Raw genomic sequence first — 17527 nt, 5'->3', positions numbered from 1 at the left:
ATGACAGGAGCCGACAACGATTGTACTTTAGGAGGGGCATTTGACAGACAAATCCGACGATAAGGTAGGGGCATTTGAACCCATTTTGGCCCAAGGGGGCGGGAATTGAACGATCCAATCTTCAAAAGTTCAAATGTCCGGGGTTTGCCCGGGGGGGATGTTGAAGTTTCGAGTTGATCGGCGCAAAAGTTTCTCTACTTTGAGCACTTATCGCGACATACAATTTGGCCCAAGTTCAGAGGAATATATTGCAAAAGTGGCTCGTACTCACACGCTCTTCTACATATCCATCCATCATCTGTGAAAATCTCTAAAAACACTTATTTGGCCGCAATCCAGTTTCTGTTCCGCAATGAGAGGTGAAAGTTTGGAAATTCGACTAAGGGGCTGTTTACATGGAGGGGGGAAGATCCTAGAAGGCGGATCATCCTAGCGCCATATGTTTTCTGCATTCAGTTTACATTCAAGAGGTTGTACTTGGCCTTAGAACTAGGATCTTCCTAGCTGAAAGATAGGAAGGTCCTAGCGCTTGGAAGATCATGTAAACTATCTTTGCTCGGAAGGTCCTATAGTACTAGAGATCGACAAACAACAACAAACATGGCAGTGGCAGGACGTTCAGCTGCATGTAACGATAAAAGTCCATCAAATTGAAACGAATTCACTGTCCACTATGTTTTTTCTCGTTCGATGACATAGCGGACGTTGGCGAAGAAGAAGATTGGTTGCATCAAGTGAATGACTGTCAGTCCAGCATCCAATATTTAAGCCACCGTTACACATTGAAACTTTTAGCTGAAACTTGTGTGCAACGGCGGACGAGACCAGTTTCACGAAGTGGTGTTACACGTTGAAACTCTTGTTTTTTCACCACTGCGACCGTTGCGAGCCGTTGCAGAAGTTGAAAGCGGTTCTACTTTTCGTGAAACTTGTCTCGCAACGGAAGTTCGAAAAAGTTTCACGAAAACGACCATGTTACACGGCCGGCAACGCCTGCTGAAACTTGTTTCGCAGCGCCGTTGCACGCAAGTTTCAGATAAAAGTTTCAACGTGTACATGTAACGGCGGCTTTACTTTGTGATTTGTCAGGAACTGATGCTCAGTTCAATAAATTAATGTTGAAATTTTTAAATCAATTTGTAAGCTAAGGGGCAGAAAGCTCCTACTGGTCAAAAAACAGTCAGCACAAGAGTGTTCCTGTCGGGAAATTTAAAGTGCTTGAGCCAATGAACAAATAGGTCAGCGGCTTATAGAGAAAAAACATGGTGGACAGTGAATTCGTTTCAATGTGATGGAGTTACCTCGATTCAGATTTAATTCACGATCTCGCCACTGGGTTTCGGGCATATCCCGGAACGCGAAAAGTTCAGTCGAACCAAAAAAATTCAAGAAAGCTAAATTTCTCCGTTCGTATTTGATATTTGTTACCTACTTGCCACGAGAAGTTGGTGATGCACGTTAACGTGTTTATAATTATTTGCTCAGTAAAATAATGAGTATGCAGGTATCGCGGTCCAACAGAGAAAGGAGACGATTTTTTGTTTGTTTGTTTTATGTTGAAACCAAGAGAGGATCCAAGTTCGCTCTCAACTTAAAAAAATTACATAACGTTTATCGGGTGTCAGTGCATGAACTGTATTTACTCTTATCTGCTTTTCTACAATAGGCCATTTTACAGATGTGTGTTTAGTGACCTGGCCTTGGATTGGAAGCGAGGCTGGGGTGACCTTGTTTTGATACAAACCTCACTGTTTTTCATGTGTAAATGCAAACCAGTTAGCATAAGAACAGCATGATCTACATATGAATAGCAGTGAGGTTTGTATCAAAACAAGGTCACCTCCAGCCTCGCTTCCAATCCAAGGCCAAGTCACTAAGCACACAACTGTAAAATGGCCTATTATAACCTTTAGGACTATTCTTGTCACATTCAATTGTTATATATTCTTAATTCTTGTACAATTATAGATTTAAACGTTTGGGACTATTCTTCTTACGTTCAATTCTTATCAATTCCCAATGATAGGTAGATGGTTTTTAAAATGCATTTTAGGACTATTTTGGAATTATTTAAATGCAATTGTGGTGTAGATCTAAACTGTTAGTTCTTAGTCGAGCGTGAGCCTCCGGCTCGGGAAACTGGGCGACCACTCCCTATGTTTTCCGGCTTTACAAGCATTATTTAAAAACTCTCTTGGTTGAAACCAAATACCGTCGCAACAAATCCAACAGTCAACGGAGAATTATACTTGACGAAACGAAACCGGTAGCAAAACTCATTTGTTTCAGCCGTGTTTTATAACTAAGAGAATTTCCGTGGACACCGTATCTACGGAAGCCTGATTAGCGGATGGCGTGAACACATCAAACAGTCACTCGAAACAATCTTTCGTCCGATTTCCAATAACCTGTTTCTGGCGTTCCATGCAAAGAAAATTGCGACACGGGCGTACAATAAAAGCGAGGAAATATCTTATGAGCGGGAAAGAAACGGGAAGAGTGCCTTCTCTGTCCAGCCCCCTCGCCTTTGTTATTTTTCATGAATCATCATTTTAATGGGCGCGAGAAACTGAATTCGATCAGTTATTGACATTGAATACGCATTATTTAAAAGACGTGGCCGAACTCATGCAGTGATCTTTGAAGTGAACTAAAATGTCTATCAGGCGTTTAAGACTTAAAAGTTTGGCAAAAAAGGTCATTTTTCTGTTAAGCCTCAGTGCAGGAATATATTGGATTGGTTCGTGCCTTGTTGCAATAGTGGGCCCGTCCGGTCTTGAGCAATACACTCGCAAAATACTGCGGTTTGAATTAGGATACGAGTCACTCTACACGGATTGGAAGTTTGAGCAACGTTCAGATGTCTCAAGGAAGAATCTTATCATTGTATCGCATGGGCGCTCCGGCTCCACACTTATGGGTGATATTTTCAACCACCACCCTTCTGTGTTTTACATGTACGAGCCATTACAAACCGTGGCTCGGGTTCTGAAAAAGTTGAACACCAAGTTTACCTATGAGGACCTCGCAAAAAATTTCCTGACCAGCGTATTTCGCTGCAAGTTTGATCAACCGCAGATCCTAGAGGACATTGAGAAGTTTTACCGTAAACCCGGCCACCCCCGCGTGAGTCAAGCCATTGCATCGCCTCCTTTATGCCCGTACTCAACGACGGATTCACGATGGGATCCTCTGCTTTGCCCTCGCATGACAAGCGAGTCTTTAGGGGGTGCGTGTACAAACAATTACGATTTAACGGTCATCAAGGTACTCCTCCCACGGGTTCCGGAAAACAGCTTAAAGACTATTTTAACTGTCTGCAAACCACTGGACGTCGATTGCAAAGTCATCTTTCTCGTAAGAGACCCTCGCGCCGTTATCGCGTCCTCGCGAAGCGTTGGTTTTTTCAGAGAAGGCGGCGACTTTGCAAGAATGAGCACGAGACAATACAGCTACTGGCGGTGCAAGGAGACCGAAGATAACTTGGAATTTATCAGAAAATTACCGGATCCTATACGTCAAAGAATCAAACTTCAACGATACGAAGACCTGGCGATTAATCCATTAGGTGAACTATCAGGTCTTTACAAATTTGTAGGGTTATCTTTGCTGGAAAGCGTGCGCGCTTGGTTGAACGAAACAACTCAGCAAAATAGAGGGGCGTGTGAAGAAGAACAAGCGACTTGTACCAAGGATGACGCATGGGTCGCCGCTAATCGCTGGAGATGGAAAGTTCATCCACACGAAATTGATGTTATTGAGCACTACTGCCGCGGCGTTATGCGCACATTGGGCTACAGACCTGTAGATGGGTCTTACGATCTTCTTGCTGATGTTAAGATTCCACTCTTCATCAATAACTACGAAGCGAAAACTTGGTTTTAAAAACATTAGAACGATAACGAAAGTGACACAATGATCGTAAAGGGAACTGGTGTTCTTGTTCTTCACAACGGTTTAAAAGCGAAGCTGAACATTCATCGCACGAAAATGATGCTAAAGAAAGTGGCAGCTGGAACTGAGAATAACTAACTCATTGGCGAATAACTTGAAGTTTGAAATTTTTGCAGATAGGCGGCTTCGCAGTTTGTGGGATCTAGAAAGGCTAACATATTTTGGAGGGTTTTAAAATTTGGCGATTTCAGTAAGTCATAACTGAATCCCGGTTTACACAGAAAACGCTGGCATGAGCACAAGCACATTAAATAGAGCGATTTCTACTTCCTCTTGCTGGCGTCATTGCGTCGCACGGCACCTGTAGCTTTCAACGAGGAAAATTAACAAACAAAAAAAATGCCTTTGTGTTTTCGTCGTTTCGTCACACATGTAGCTTGTCAGGTCAGTTTGGCTACTGCTGAACAGTATAAAGTATTATTTTTTTCAAGCTTTGTTTTCGTAACTATTTAAGTCGCGTACTAACTGCGAGGATCTTTCTTCTACATATTTGATCTTTCATCCGCAGTTCCAAATATATGTTTCATATATTTACATTTATTTATTCACCCTTCACGGCTATATCACGAACTCACAATATGACCAGCTCCCAGTTGGCTTGATAGCTCAGTTGGTAGAGCACTGCACCGCCATCGCAGAGGTCATAGGTTCGAATCCCGTTCAAGCCTGAAGTTTTTCAGGCTTTCTTTTCGCAACTACTAAGTTGCGTGCTAACTGCGGGGATCTTTCTTTTATTTGATCTTTTATCCGCAGTTCAAATACATTTACAATCATTTAGTATAAAATATTCGCGTGATATTTGCATTTGACGTTTCTTCACACTTGCTGAATGGAAATCCAGACGACGAACAAGCAAACGTTTTTCGAACTTTTCCTGTCTTACGTGACAAGTTGTGTAAATTTTATTAAACTTACTGAAGGATCCAATGAGAATTAAGAAAATGGTCTTGGGCTGAACAGATCGCAATAACTCGGTTGCTTGAATAAAATGATTTCTATTCGATCCTTGAGTGGCACTGTCATGGAAATTTTTAGAGTCATTGGAAATAACGTTTTCATGAAAGTTTTATTTTTGTCATTTTTCTCTCGTGGGCCATAGGGAAAAAATCCGCAAACTTAAAAAGTAATCACAAGAAAATGAAAGCGAACAAGTTTTCACGTCGAACCGTATGTGAGGTGACCGATGAGGCAGCTCGAATTTTTAAAACATTTATATAACAGTTAAAATTATATCTTAAATAATGTTGAATATTTTACATGTAAACATAATGGACAAAGACTGCATAAGATAATTGATTTCAATGTGATCTATGATTATTGCTACAGCTTGATAAGTCATTATATAGCGCGAAGATATGAATTCTATTTTCGAGTGTTAAAAACAATACTTTACGAACGAGCGCAGCGAGTAAGTAAAGTATTGTTTTTAACACGAGAAAATAAAATTCATATCTTTAAGCCACCGTGTAATTTTCTTTTTATTACATAGACAAATCTATCGCTCGCCATTTTTCACGGACAGTTTGCATAAACAACCGTGAAAAAAGCGGGAAATGACGTCGTCCCGAATGTAGTTTCGTATGAATTTTATGAGTTGTGTATTTTCCAGTAAAACACTCGTGTCTATATAACAAAAAAAAAAAAATACAAAACAAAAACGAGTGAAATAACTCTAACTACCTTCTTCTTGCTCACTATAAATCACTTGATTTAGCGAAACGACGAGTTCGTATTTGACGAGGATTTCAGTGCGCAGTTTTTTCCTGCATGATCCGAGAGAGTAAGTGCCGTGACGATGAGAAATGTGAACCGAAAAGTTGAGTTCACGCCGGCCCGGTTGTTCGAAAGTCGATTAACGCTAATCCATTATTAAAATATGACCGAGGTTTTCTTCTCGCTGGTTGTACATGTAAATGTTTTTAAAAGCTAATTGTAAGCTACAAGCAATCACTTTTTTGTTCTGTAGCGAGCGTGATGGATGTAGCGATCGTCAAAGCCGCGAGAAATGCGGGCGCGAAGGGAAGGAAGAAAAAAGTACATTTTCCTCCCTCTCCCCAATCCCTCCTCGTTCACTTTTCTAACTTGCATAATTGTACCGTAACTTTGTGCGCGCTATTATGAAAAATGTACGACTCCTCGCAGTCCAACTGCAAGCTAATTGTAAAGAAAAATATAGTTCAAAACTGAAGGACAAAAATCTTTTGGAAATATTTTCAGCGATTAGTAATTAAACTGGAAGCAAAGTTGACACACTAAACGTGTTTTGAACAACTGGGGCCGGTGTAAAATGAATTTGAATGGCAGAAATACGGTAACACTTATGACGTTTATATGTCTCTCTCTTTACGGGAACTCGTCGCAGGAAGTTGAATCAGCTCCATGGTGTCCGCTGAGATAACTTTAAGTCGTGTCTTTCAAGATTCACTCAGTCCATCGGTTGCCACAGTTTACTGCCGTACACACATAGTACAGTCTCATTTGCTGCCAAAACACAACAAAACAACATTTGCATTAGATTTGTATGCAGTTCAGGCTGTGTCCTGAAACCAAAACCATAGTAATCACTCTGACCAATCACAACAGATGTAAACAATACAGCGAACCAATCAGAGGAAAATCCTGGGAACGAGGATGGAAGCAAATAGAAGTCAATGAAGTCAAGCGCGGGAAAACGCGTGCGAGCCAATCACAATTGATTTAGGTTTTACTTCTGATTGGGATTGGTTGAGAATGTGATGTGAGTTGCCGTTGTTATTCAGCATTATTAATGCTGTTGTTACCAATGATCACTGATGAAAAACACGCGAAATAACTCATGATTCAAAATTCATAATTCAATTGAAAACCGCTTACAACAATTCTTGGCGTTTAATGATTACATGACTCTTAAGCAGTCTCTTTTGTCAATCAGGGACAGTTGAGTGAGAAGAACATGCAAAGTGTTATTGAAATTCACTCATCTTCTATAAATAAAAGTTAAGGTACAGTACGGTATTGTACATGTTTGGTAAGGTATGGTGTGGTATGAGGGTCCAGGCACTGCCTTAGCACATTTTGGAGTGTCTGTTTATCAGTCAGGAGATCTTGCTTCGAAGTTGACAGAAATCAGGTGTACAACATACTTTTTTACAATAACTGTCCAAATTCCCGCGCGCTGATTGGCTCATAGCTATTGTCTATAAGAGTACAGACAATAAAAATGACGTCAGATGTAATGCGCGCGCTTTCTCAACAAAAAAAAAATTGTCAATTCCACTCGTACTTTTTCCATGTTATTGTAAAAAACAAATCGACGGCAGTTTTCTATGGTCTATACTCTTATAGACCATAAAATGACGCCAAAAAATGTCCAAAACTTGGCAGTGAAACCACTCGCCTGCGGCTCGTGGTTCCACTTGAGTTTTGAACATTTTTTGACGTTATTTTATGGTCTATGAGAGTATAGACCATAGAAAACTGCCGTCGATTTGTTAAATATTACAAACACATCTGGATGCTCGCTCTTCATGAAACATCTGGGCCAGGTGTCTCCTTATTTGGAGGGGTTGGGGGATCCCTGGGGTAATTGCTTATTTGGAGGAGTGGGGGATCCCATGGGTAATTGCTAATTTTGATTATGGGGGGTCAAAAGGGTCTTAATGTAAGAGCTGGATGCATTTATAAATAAACTGTTCACAGTCCCCCTATTTTTCCGTGGGATTCTCGAGACTGGTACGCTTCGATGGAACTGCCGCCATCTTGGTTTATAAAAGCGAGTGTGATCTGGGGAGAGTGTCTAAACTACCGAGGGGAGCGGGAGTGGGTGTTAGTTTCACTTCCCCTCCCCACTATACTAACACCCACTCCCGCTCCCCTCGGTAGTTTAGACACTCTCCCCAGAGCGCGCTCGCTTTTACAAACCAAGATGACAGCGGTTCCATCGAAGCGTACCAGTCTCGAGAATCCCACGGAATAATAGGGGGACTGTGAACAGTCTGATTTATAGATAGTGGAGGTATTTAGTTGTATTAAGAGGGAATAAGGGGATATTGCCTAGATGTAAGGTTTTCACAAGTTAAGTACTTGTTATTACGAGAAATTAGATGCTGGTCGCTACAATTTGGTGGAACATCAAAACAATATAATTTCCCTTGTTGATGATAATCTAAATTCTCATCCCTTGTATGTTTGAAAATGTGTTGATACTGTTACATGTCAGAGAAAGTTGGAGAAGATAGTCTGCATAGCTGGTGGGATTGCTGGCCTGTGCCAAGTCTTTGCTGTCACATTACAATTAAATACCCGTTAAGTTTCACACAGGCTAGGAACGAGATCACTCAGTCATGTGCCACCATTTAATATATTAAACTACATGAAGTAACCATAGTACAATCTTAATTTTGTCGGACTCTGACTTGAAAAACATTAAAACACAACGTAAGTTCTTGATAAACGTTGTGTTTTAACATTAATTTTTTTAATTCAAGTCAGAGTTCAACACGCTTAAGATTGTATTATGTCCATTCCTGACTGCAATAATTATTTTAGTATTCTTCATGAAGTAACAGTAACCAGGTTTGGATAAACTTACATCTGCCTTGCTGGACTGTGACTGAAAAAACACTGCTTCTCTGTGGCCACATCTGAAATAAAATCATGCATACACTGTTTTAAGGAGTGGTGTATAATGAAGAGAACTTTAGGAAAAAGAAATTGCTGGGTGGATGCGAAATTGGGGCTATTTCTCAATAGTAGTAGTTTTAAAAATAGTGGTGCTATTATCTGGAACAATTTTACAGTCAGTCTACATCACAGGTGACCATATATTCTAAGAATGAAATGAACATTGGAATTCCTTTTTTTGTAATGTCCACAATTTGAGTGGAATCTTGAGAAATCTTTCCAAAAAAGATGCATAAACTGAACAAAAGCATTCAAAATACTTGGGGAAATGATTGTTATTTTTGAAATGCTTAATGCTGTAATGTAACTTCAGAAAAATCCATAGCTTAAGGTAGCTTACTACAGTTTTCTGGGGTGAAAGAAGGCTTTGAATCAAACTTTAAAAAAAAACGCTAACAGGAGTTGCCTTGGAGAGTTTTTAGCACAATAAATACAATAGAGATAATGTTGAGTCAGAAATAAAATCTGAAATGCTCAAAAAGTGTGCAATACACTAGAATGAGTCTGAAGTAGGGGCCTGGGAACTACACCTTTTAGAGTTGTCTGACTCTAAATCTAGCCGTACGACCCCACTTCAAAATTTCAGGATTTGGAAAGTGGGCATATTTACGGGGAAGAACGCGAAATTCTGTCAGATAGAAATTTGGCAAATGACAAAATTGGGAAGTTTGGCCTTTTTTGAAAATTCCTAAAAGTCTTTCTGACAGATTTTCTTAAAAAAATGTTCACTTTTCCATTTTAGTGTTTTCTGTCAACAGCAAAAATTTGAATGTAAGTTGTACGGCTAGATTTGGCAAAATTAAGCAAGAAAAAATGGTTTTCGCAACCTAGGGTGAAAGAGCCATAATATTTGTGCATGCTTGTGTCAGGGAAAACCCAGGTTGCAGCGCGCGCACGTGGGCTCCAAATGGTGAGCGCATACTGCCTTCGTGTTCAGGCATTTTCCGCAAAATCACAGCTCTGCAAAGGCATCAAGGCTGTTAAGGACCAAAAACCATTAGAAAACACGTTTTTTCAGTTTTCAAACCCAAACACAATTTAGCTACTTTTAGCACACTTCTGGAACCTACCCAAAATATGGGGAAACTTTTTTTGGAGAGCTGCCATTTTGTTTTAAGTTTGTGCTTGCGTGCTTGTGGGATTTCCTGAGCTGGCTCACATTACTTTCAGTGTACGCGTGTGATGCTTTCATTTTGGGAGAGCGCGCGTATCAAGCTTGCGTCGTACAAAATGTGTAGTAAGCTACCTTAATACATGTACCATCAACAAGCTAGGGTAATTTCTACAGGAACTCTGAAATCTCTACGGCGATGTTCAAAAGTGACATGTAAATTTCAAAACTCCGTTCAAATTTCAAAAATACTGGTCACGCATGACATAGATTGACTGTAAAAAGGAGGCCAAGCTTGCCGAATGGTTCAGTGAATTCCACAGGGAGACAGCCTTAATCTGATGCAGGGTTATGCTCAGTATTCTCAAAACTAGTCCATGAAACTTAATGTGATTTAGTGTATTGCAGCAGTCTCCATTATTTTGTGGTGTAATTTAATGCCATCGTATTCTTTAATTTGCAGTAGCGGTATCTGTTTGTTTTGTGCATTATTTTATAAATCCCCCACATGGAAACCAGCTTGTACAAATTCATGCAGTTGTTTGTGGCCAGCATTAATTTTTAAACTAAAGTTGTATGCTATATGTGTTATGTTATGTTATGTTGATAAATAAGCCATTACAGAAACCTATCAAACTTACTTGGGACATTCATGATCTTCTGTTCTTGGTAATGTTGGGTCGGCTATGACATCTGTGACAATCTGTGTCAGTTCACTGTCAATAGAAGTATTTAGATCTGTCATTCAACTCATCAACAATAGATGAGCTGGGGGCTGGGAGATATGTCCAGAAATGCACGCTAATGAGATTCATGAACTATATGATAGACATCACTAGGTGTCCCCTCACCTTAATTCTCACTGAAACACACATAATTCTGTCAAACGTGAAGTCATATAAAAACGACAAAAAGGCATGCTTTATATGAAGTACCCAAATTCAGGGTTAGGTGCATTTCTGGACATAAGTCTAAAGTGGGGGCTGGTGCCTAAAAGGTTGGTAGAGCAGCAATCAGACAGGGGAAGGAGGTATCCTGATAGCAACCCTGCAAGTGACCGCCACCAAAGATACCGACACATTGAACCCAATCAGTGAAATACTCACTACACCTGATACTTACCAAAGGGAGGGTGGAGAGGGAAAAAGGCTTGAAAATAAAGCAAGCAAAATGACCTTTCTCACAGGCCAGCACGCAAGCAAATGCAAAGCAAACGATGAAGCACCCCCAGCAGAGAGCTCAAAGGTCGCCCCTGAGCCACGGCAATAGGCCATTGCTGCCTGGCATTGTGATGACTTTAACCTTGCCTAAATTACATTTAAAGGCTGTTGGTAAGCCGTAGCATCTGTTCCGTCTGAATGTCCTTGAAATAACCTTGATCTTACAGGTGATCTTGATGTTTGTAGGTTCATAAATACTCACAAAGCAGCAAGAGTGTGAAGATCAATGGAAATGTGGCTAAAGACATAATCCACTGTATGGAAAAAGATAGCGGCTGTACATTTTACCCCAATACCTTTCGATCCTAACACAGCCAATAGGCACATAGAAAGCCAAATGTTTTGTGACATTCATCCCAGCCTGTACTAACCACATTGCATATGCTAGGTGTGAAGTTTTTAGAACTTTTCTGTGCATTTTTATAATTGTTTTTAGGGTTTTTGTACGCTAAGCATTATGGCTTAATGTACGAGTCGCCATCTTTATCGGCACCGTGGACGACAACCCCATGTATTAATAATGATAAAAAAAAAAAACATTAGAATTCATGACTTCTTTTTTCAGGGCTGCAACTTTTTTTCTTCTTGAAAAGGACATAATCCATCAAAAAAATTTGCTCACCTACAACTGATCAATTGGGGTATTTCAGATGATAATATATTGTATTCCTCAAATAAGTGACATTCCCAAGTTTTCAAAACTTGAATCACTCCACTACCATAAAATACATTACTTTGACCAGGCAATCCTTAGAGATGTTTTATCAAATCATTTTAAGTGCATATTGTTTTTGTTTTTGGTTCTCATCCTTGCTCCAAGAGGTTTTTGTCTGTGTACTCCAGTTTTCCCTCTCTTCACAAACCAACATTATCCAAATTCCAATTCAGTCTGGGAAGGGGGGGGGGTGTTCCCAATTACATGTACATCTAGTGCTTTGTGCTAAATACAGTGGAACCTTGATTTAACAAAGCCCCATATAACAAAGCCCATGGTATAACTAACGATACTCTCCAGCCCAGCCTTTTAAAATGAATGGAACGGAACCTCGATATAACAAGCCCTCAATATAACAAACCAATTTCCTTAATCCCTAGACACTTCGTTAAATCAAGGTTCCATTGTACATTGACACTTAAAAGGTGACTTTTTTTCCATTTCTGTTAGACATTAACCTAACAGTTATTAAAGCACTTACTTGACTTCATGAGTGATCTTGTTGACATAGATGCAGCTGTTATCTGCTTCTTGCTGATAGTCACAGTTTCTGCACTAAATAATACAAGGTAGATGTGAGTTTAAATGTAAGAGAATTCATTGATCATGACACAATGAATTATGCTGCAGTCACCATCCCTAATAATATTATTACACCAAGTCCTGTTTGACAGGAGTACCATTTCTGTACAGTTATTAGTTAACACCACATGAAGGTCCAATAATCTATTATCATTATCATTATCCTTGTCACTGTCATCATCATCACCATTCTTTGATGAGTTCAAAGAAATACAGCTTATGTCAAGACTTCTGCAGAATCCCATCTATGAATTATGTATACATTTTCTGACCCAAACTCCAGTCTAAAGAGCAATTGGCAGGTGCACAGCTGAGTTTCAGGAAAGGCTTCTTATTATTTCTATCAAAAAATGCCTCCACACATGCAAGATCTCATTGGTCTCTACCATACTCTGAACACTGGCTAAACTCTTTCCCTGTTCACTCTCACTATTTGTGGAAAAGGGTTAGTTTGACAGTGTTGCATATACAATTCAATTCAATTTAATTCAATTTTATTCACACTTATTACAACGAAATACAATATACCCGTAATATTATGTATGGGGCTGTGCGTATATCTTTATTTTATTCCATAATAAGTAATTTTAACTATCTCAGACCAAATGGGTGTTGTTGGGTTTTTTTTTGGCCCTGTAAGTTATGTATTTTTACTGCACATGGGGTAGGAAATAACCGTTTGCCAGTTTTGCTGAAGTTTTGGAAAACCTCTGGAAACGGCTGGTGTATAATGGGTTAAAGAACCAGTCTCCTTGTCAGCCCACAACTTAAAAAGTTGACCTGTTCTCTGAACTAATTACCAGTAATATATAACCAGGCATAGTAAGGGCAGTATGGAAGGTGTGATTCTGACACTGATTTAAAACTAGAAGTGAACTTCCTCATATACACCATTTATATGACTACTACAGTATTCTAGCTATCTAGTAATACAATGATCTGAACATTCATATTACCACAATAAGTTCTGAAGTTTAGGTGGATATGATTGTTTTTCAGTATAGTTGCCAGATTAATCTGGTCTAATAATGTGTGCACGTGCACGAACTGCAAGCTTATAAATTACTGAATACTGGAACCACTATTATTTTGTTAATAAAATTACAACTTTAACTGATTTAACTTACTGCATATAGTAAAATCTTGTTGTCTTTGTCTTCTTTAGGGTACAACATATTGTTACTGCAGTAGAAAGGGTAAACAGGTTACAATTCAGCGACAAAGTCAACAACGATCGCGATTGACAAAATGTATAGTAATATAACCATGATGTCTTCACACATAAACTTCAGTTTTACAACACGAACTTACCACTCCTGGCAAAATTTGATGCCAACAAAGCCCGGACCATCGTCTGAACGACCTCTGGTGTTCATGTTCCAAAAGATTTAAGAGTGGGTGATTTTTTGCTGATCGTAAACGCTTTTTTTTACCAAATCAAAATGGCGACGACTCAAAGGAGACTGGAAACTAGCCATAATAAGACCGCTGGTAAATGATTTTGCGAGTTCATGGCGAGTCGGGAAAAATATTCGTTTCATTTATATTTATTTATTTATTTATTTATTTATTTATTTATTTATTTATTTATTTATTTATTTATTTAGTTTAGGAGGAAGTTTTAAATGAAAGGACAAATCCAAAGGCTGTATCGGGAAAATCCCAGGTGATCGGCAATTTCGTTGGGCGTTTTCGACCAAACAGATTCCAGAAATTCCGGGTGAGGAATCGATTACAAAAAGAAATTTGGTTATATAAAAACAGAACGTTTGGCCGAATGGAAAGCGTCGATCCCGGCTAGTTTTCGATCGTCCGGCACAAAAAAATTGTTACCCTTATTGAATGACAAAACTTACCCTGCCATTTTGATTTTGAGAGTTCAACAACTGACGTTAGTTCATATAATTAAGCCTGGTTTACACATACGACGCAAGCACAAGCATAAGCACAAATTAAGCAGAAGCACAAGAAACCTACGTTTAAACCTGGACGACGCAAGCATAAGCGCCTTGTGCTTGCGCTTGTGCTTATGCTTGCGTCGTCCCGGTTTACACGTACGACGCCACGACGCAAGCACAAGCACAAGCAGAAGAGAATGGAACGATTTCCATTCTCTTGTGCTCAAGTGCTTGTGCTTGCGTCGTTGCGTCGTACGTGTAAACCGGGACGACACAAGCACAAGAAAAGGAAACTGAAAAACAGTGACAAGGAGTGTCAGCGTACATTCTAGTCCGCCATGTTGGAATCAAATCTCGCGCCAAAAGGCAGTCCAGCGCGATTCTGCCACATCTTGTCCCACATCTTTATATGCTTCTGCGCTTGCGTATGTCACCTTATGCTTATGCTTATCGCATATGCTTATGCTTGCGTCGTACATGTAAACCAGACCGACGTCCCAGACTATCGCTCGTAAATTATGTTTTGATATTTTGGAAATAGTTGCCGACAAGAGTCCGTCTTGTTGCCAACAGTCCTTCTGTAAATAGTGCAAAGATTAGACTTCTTACAAGTTCTCTTTCAATTTTAGGGATAGTAAAAATCCAAATGCAAGGATAGTATGCAGGGATATTTTATTTTATTTCTTTCATTTTTAGTTATAATAATAATAATAGTTCATCTGTATGCAGGGAATTACTTTGCAGAGTTTTTTCAGCTGTTAAAGACTAAAACGTTTCATTATCGTTGAATGAATAAATATGAATAGAACAGTTTATGAGCTTGCCGAATGGGTTAATGTGTAGACAGCGACAGCTGGTTTTCAAACCAACTACTCAGCGATCGGCTCATTAAAGCTGAGCTCCGTTTCTCTAAGTTGTGGCATGGTGGGGTTCCGTTTTTCGTGAACTTCATAGTAATCTTCAGCTATAAGGTATTTTACAGTGGCTTTATTCGAATCCGGGATGCATTTTTTTGGCAGGGTGCAGTTTGCGTGTACTGAGTGTTGAGACGAAAGCGATAGCTTTAATGTACAGAGTTAAAAAAAAGTGTTGATATTTGTAAATATAAATGTTTCTCAGCGACCAAGTCATTTTTATTTTATACTTAACATGGTGATAATTTTACTTCCAATGAGAATTATTTAACTATGTAAAAATATCAATCCCTTTTTCGTTTTTACGGGCTGGCATTATCGAGTGAAGACTAAATAAAATGTTTTTTGTGCACATGACTATTTCAAAAATTAATTCATTGCCTTCCAGCGAATTTATGCGGCGCCTTTTGACGTTCAAGCCGAACTAATTATTTTATATTTTCACGTACGAGTATTTGCTTTAATGAATTAGGCAATTACTAAGAATTACCACGGATAAGATCTATGGGAAGAAGCCACATGCCAAACAAATTAGACAGAATTTTTTACTTAGTTTAGCTGATTTATGAGACAACATTTTTTATCAGCGAATACACAGGAAATTAAAAAAATGCTGTTGAAATTAAATTTTACAAACTTGTTTCATTTCTCTCATCTAAGAGAAGGAACGTTTTTTCCAAGTGACCGAGTTAATAGCCTTTCTCAGGAGCACTAGTTAAATTGTCCCGGCACCTGTCACAATGTAGGATGCTAGTATATTCATATTTGTGAGTAGCGCTTGAAAAGTCCTTTAAAAGTAGCTTAGTTGGGGGCTGCGGCATACGCTATGGTCAGCCGAACACGCCCAAGCTAACAATTATCACATCATCTTAGCGATCACACTGGACTGCACGAAAGCTTTTGCGGGAAATTGTTAAATAGTATAGTTTCCGACTTAAAATTATCTGTCTTAGTTATATTAAAGTTAATGGCTGTAGTTAATTTTCCTTTAATTTAGTCCAACCCTTTCATGAAGTTGATCAGTTTAGGGTGTTATATATACGTGCTGTCTTCTACGCGCAACACTTTATTCGCCTTAGGTAGCTTTCAGTTGTTCCCGCGCTGGAAACGAGTAACTAATTTGATACCATTACAGCTCCAGGAAGAGAAATTCTTGGAGTAGAATCATTGTCAGTTGCATTAACACTCTTCAGATTTTTAAAGGCAATAAGGAAAATAAAAATACAAATAAGTGTTTCTAAAATCCTTAACAACGATTGAACTACAAACCAAGGCCAGCCTTTGACGTAACCGATGTCCGCAAAAACACCATATTCTCCAACAGCAGCATACAGCGACAGAGAAAACTTGGCAATTCCAAAGCAGGATGCTGAGCACATCAGAACAAATAAACGCTTCCGGCGTTTAGAGTCTCTCTTTAATGTTCGGCTAAAGAAGGTTTCGCCAAGTGAAGATTTCAAATTGCGCCACATTCTCATCCCTGCAATAAAGTAACCGATCGAGATAGCTAGTCCCCACGTTGCGAATGTGAACTGACATACAAAGATCATCACTTTGGCTTCAGGGTGAAACCATACGACTAAATCTGACACCAACAAGTAGATGACATTTGTTAAAGTCATTGACAGCAAGAATGGCAGGTTTTTAAGGCGCGCAGGACCCAGGGAGGTTTTTGTCGTCTCTAGGAAAATTAGAAGCATGATGCTGAAGCTTGCAGTGATACAGGCTGTGGCTATTCCCCAGGAAATGATGCAGAAGAGAAGCTGGGAATCAGAGGTGTCTGCACTGGACGCATATGGATCCCAAAACAGGATTAGCGCTCGGATAAATCCTGTTGTGATTAAGGAATTGTTCATAAATGCAATGTGAACTCTTTGTCTGGTGAAGATGGTTTTACGACCAACGAGGAGGCATACCAACCCGAAGAATGCGATTAAGGTGAAGATCGTTCCAAAACCATAAGTATGAACTTGCCACAACCATTTCCATTCTTTGATTGCCTCAAGCCAGTTTGGCGAAGGCTCGACCCAGCTTCTAGGAGGCGAATCACTTGTTTTATTCGAAGGCAAAAGATGTTTTGTAGAGTTCGAATCCATCCGGCTTTGGTTGGTTTTAAGGTTGTTCGAAAAGGATTTTGTTCTGACTCACTGTTTCGAATTGAAGGATTGTGTATGACAGCTTCGTTTTCTGCTCTTAATTCTGAAATGCAGCAAACGATCTCTTTTTCAAAATATAACTGAACGAAAAACCTTATATAAACCTCTAGAAAAGTCGCTGATTGTTTACATATTCACATGTGTGTACTAAGGCTGACACTTGTAAGTCTGTTCATTAGTCCAACATCAACATTAATACATTGTATTAATATTCATGCTTTATGGTGATTGGTTTCTACAAATTTAGGAAATTAAATGTGGCCGGTGAAATTAAAAACCAATCGAAAATATTTCCTAGAATGGAAATTATAGTTT

At 39.3% G+C, this 17527-nt stretch overlaps 3 protein-coding genes and 1 non-coding gene across 4 annotated transcripts; 2 read left to right on the top strand and 2 right to left on the bottom strand.

The window, feature by feature from the left end:
* Positions 1–1228: 1228 nt before the first annotated feature.
* LOC146473346 (carbohydrate sulfotransferase 6-like) lies at positions 1229–5425 on the top strand. Its single transcript, XM_085118576.1, has one exon. The coding sequence runs from the start codon at positions 2656–2658 to the stop codon at positions 3883–3885; it is 1230 nt and encodes a 409-aa protein (XP_084974702.1). The 5' UTR covers positions 1229–2655; the 3' UTR covers positions 3886–5425.
* Trnag-gcc (transfer RNA glycine (anticodon GCC)) lies at positions 4550–4622 on the top strand. Its single transcript has one exon. It is a non-coding gene; the product is annotated as a tRNA-Gly (tRNA).
* On the bottom strand, positions 5150–13695 carry LOC146473345 (DNA-directed RNA polymerase II subunit RPB9-like). The gene is made up of 6 exons (XM_085118579.1): positions 13556–13695; positions 13372–13426; positions 12144–12217; positions 10369–10443; positions 8525–8576; positions 5150–6435 (listed from the first exon to the last, which is right to left on the bottom strand). The coding sequence occupies exons 1-6, from the start codon at positions 13618–13620 to the stop codon at positions 6376–6378; spliced, it is 381 nt and encodes a 126-aa protein (XP_084974705.1). The 5' UTR covers positions 13621–13695; the 3' UTR covers positions 5150–6375.
* A 1210-nt stretch (positions 13696–14905) lies between these two features.
* LOC146473344 (uncharacterized) lies at positions 14906–17341 on the bottom strand. Its single transcript, XM_085118671.1, has one exon. The coding sequence runs from the start codon at positions 17150–17152 to the stop codon at positions 16172–16174; it is 981 nt and encodes a 326-aa protein (XP_084974797.1). The 5' UTR covers positions 17153–17341; the 3' UTR covers positions 14906–16171.
* Between the last annotated feature and the right edge of the window lie 186 nt (positions 17342–17527).

The sequence above is a fragment of the Pavona decussata genome, unplaced genomic scaffold, assembly GCF_977016875.1.
Source record: "Pavona decussata unplaced genomic scaffold, jaPavDecu1.1 SCAFFOLD_94, whole genome shotgun sequence".
Classification (NCBI taxonomy): domain Eukaryota; kingdom Metazoa; phylum Cnidaria; class Anthozoa; order Scleractinia; family Agariciidae; genus Pavona; species Pavona decussata.
This window is presented reverse-complemented; position numbering and strand designations above follow the sequence as displayed.

Coding starts and splice junctions, on each gene's coding strand:
- LOC146473346 (XM_085118576.1), top strand. CDS start 2,656: ATGTCTATCAGGCGTTTAAGACTTAAAAGTTTGGCAAAAAAGGTCATT.
- LOC146473345 (XM_085118579.1), bottom strand. CDS start 13,620: ATGAACACCAGAGGTCGTTCAGACGATGGTCCGGGCTTTGTTGGCATC. Junction 13,427..13,555: donor ATCAAATTTTGCCAGGAGTG/GTAAGTTCGTGT, acceptor TTTCTACTGCAG/TAACAATATGTTGTACCCTA. Junction 10,444..12,143: donor AAGATCACTCATGAAGTCAA/GTAAGTGCTTTA, acceptor TTCTATTGACAG/TGAACTGACACAGATTGTCA.
- LOC146473344 (XM_085118671.1), bottom strand. CDS start 17,152: ATGGATTCGAACTCTACAAAACATCTTTTGCCTTCGAATAAAACAAGT.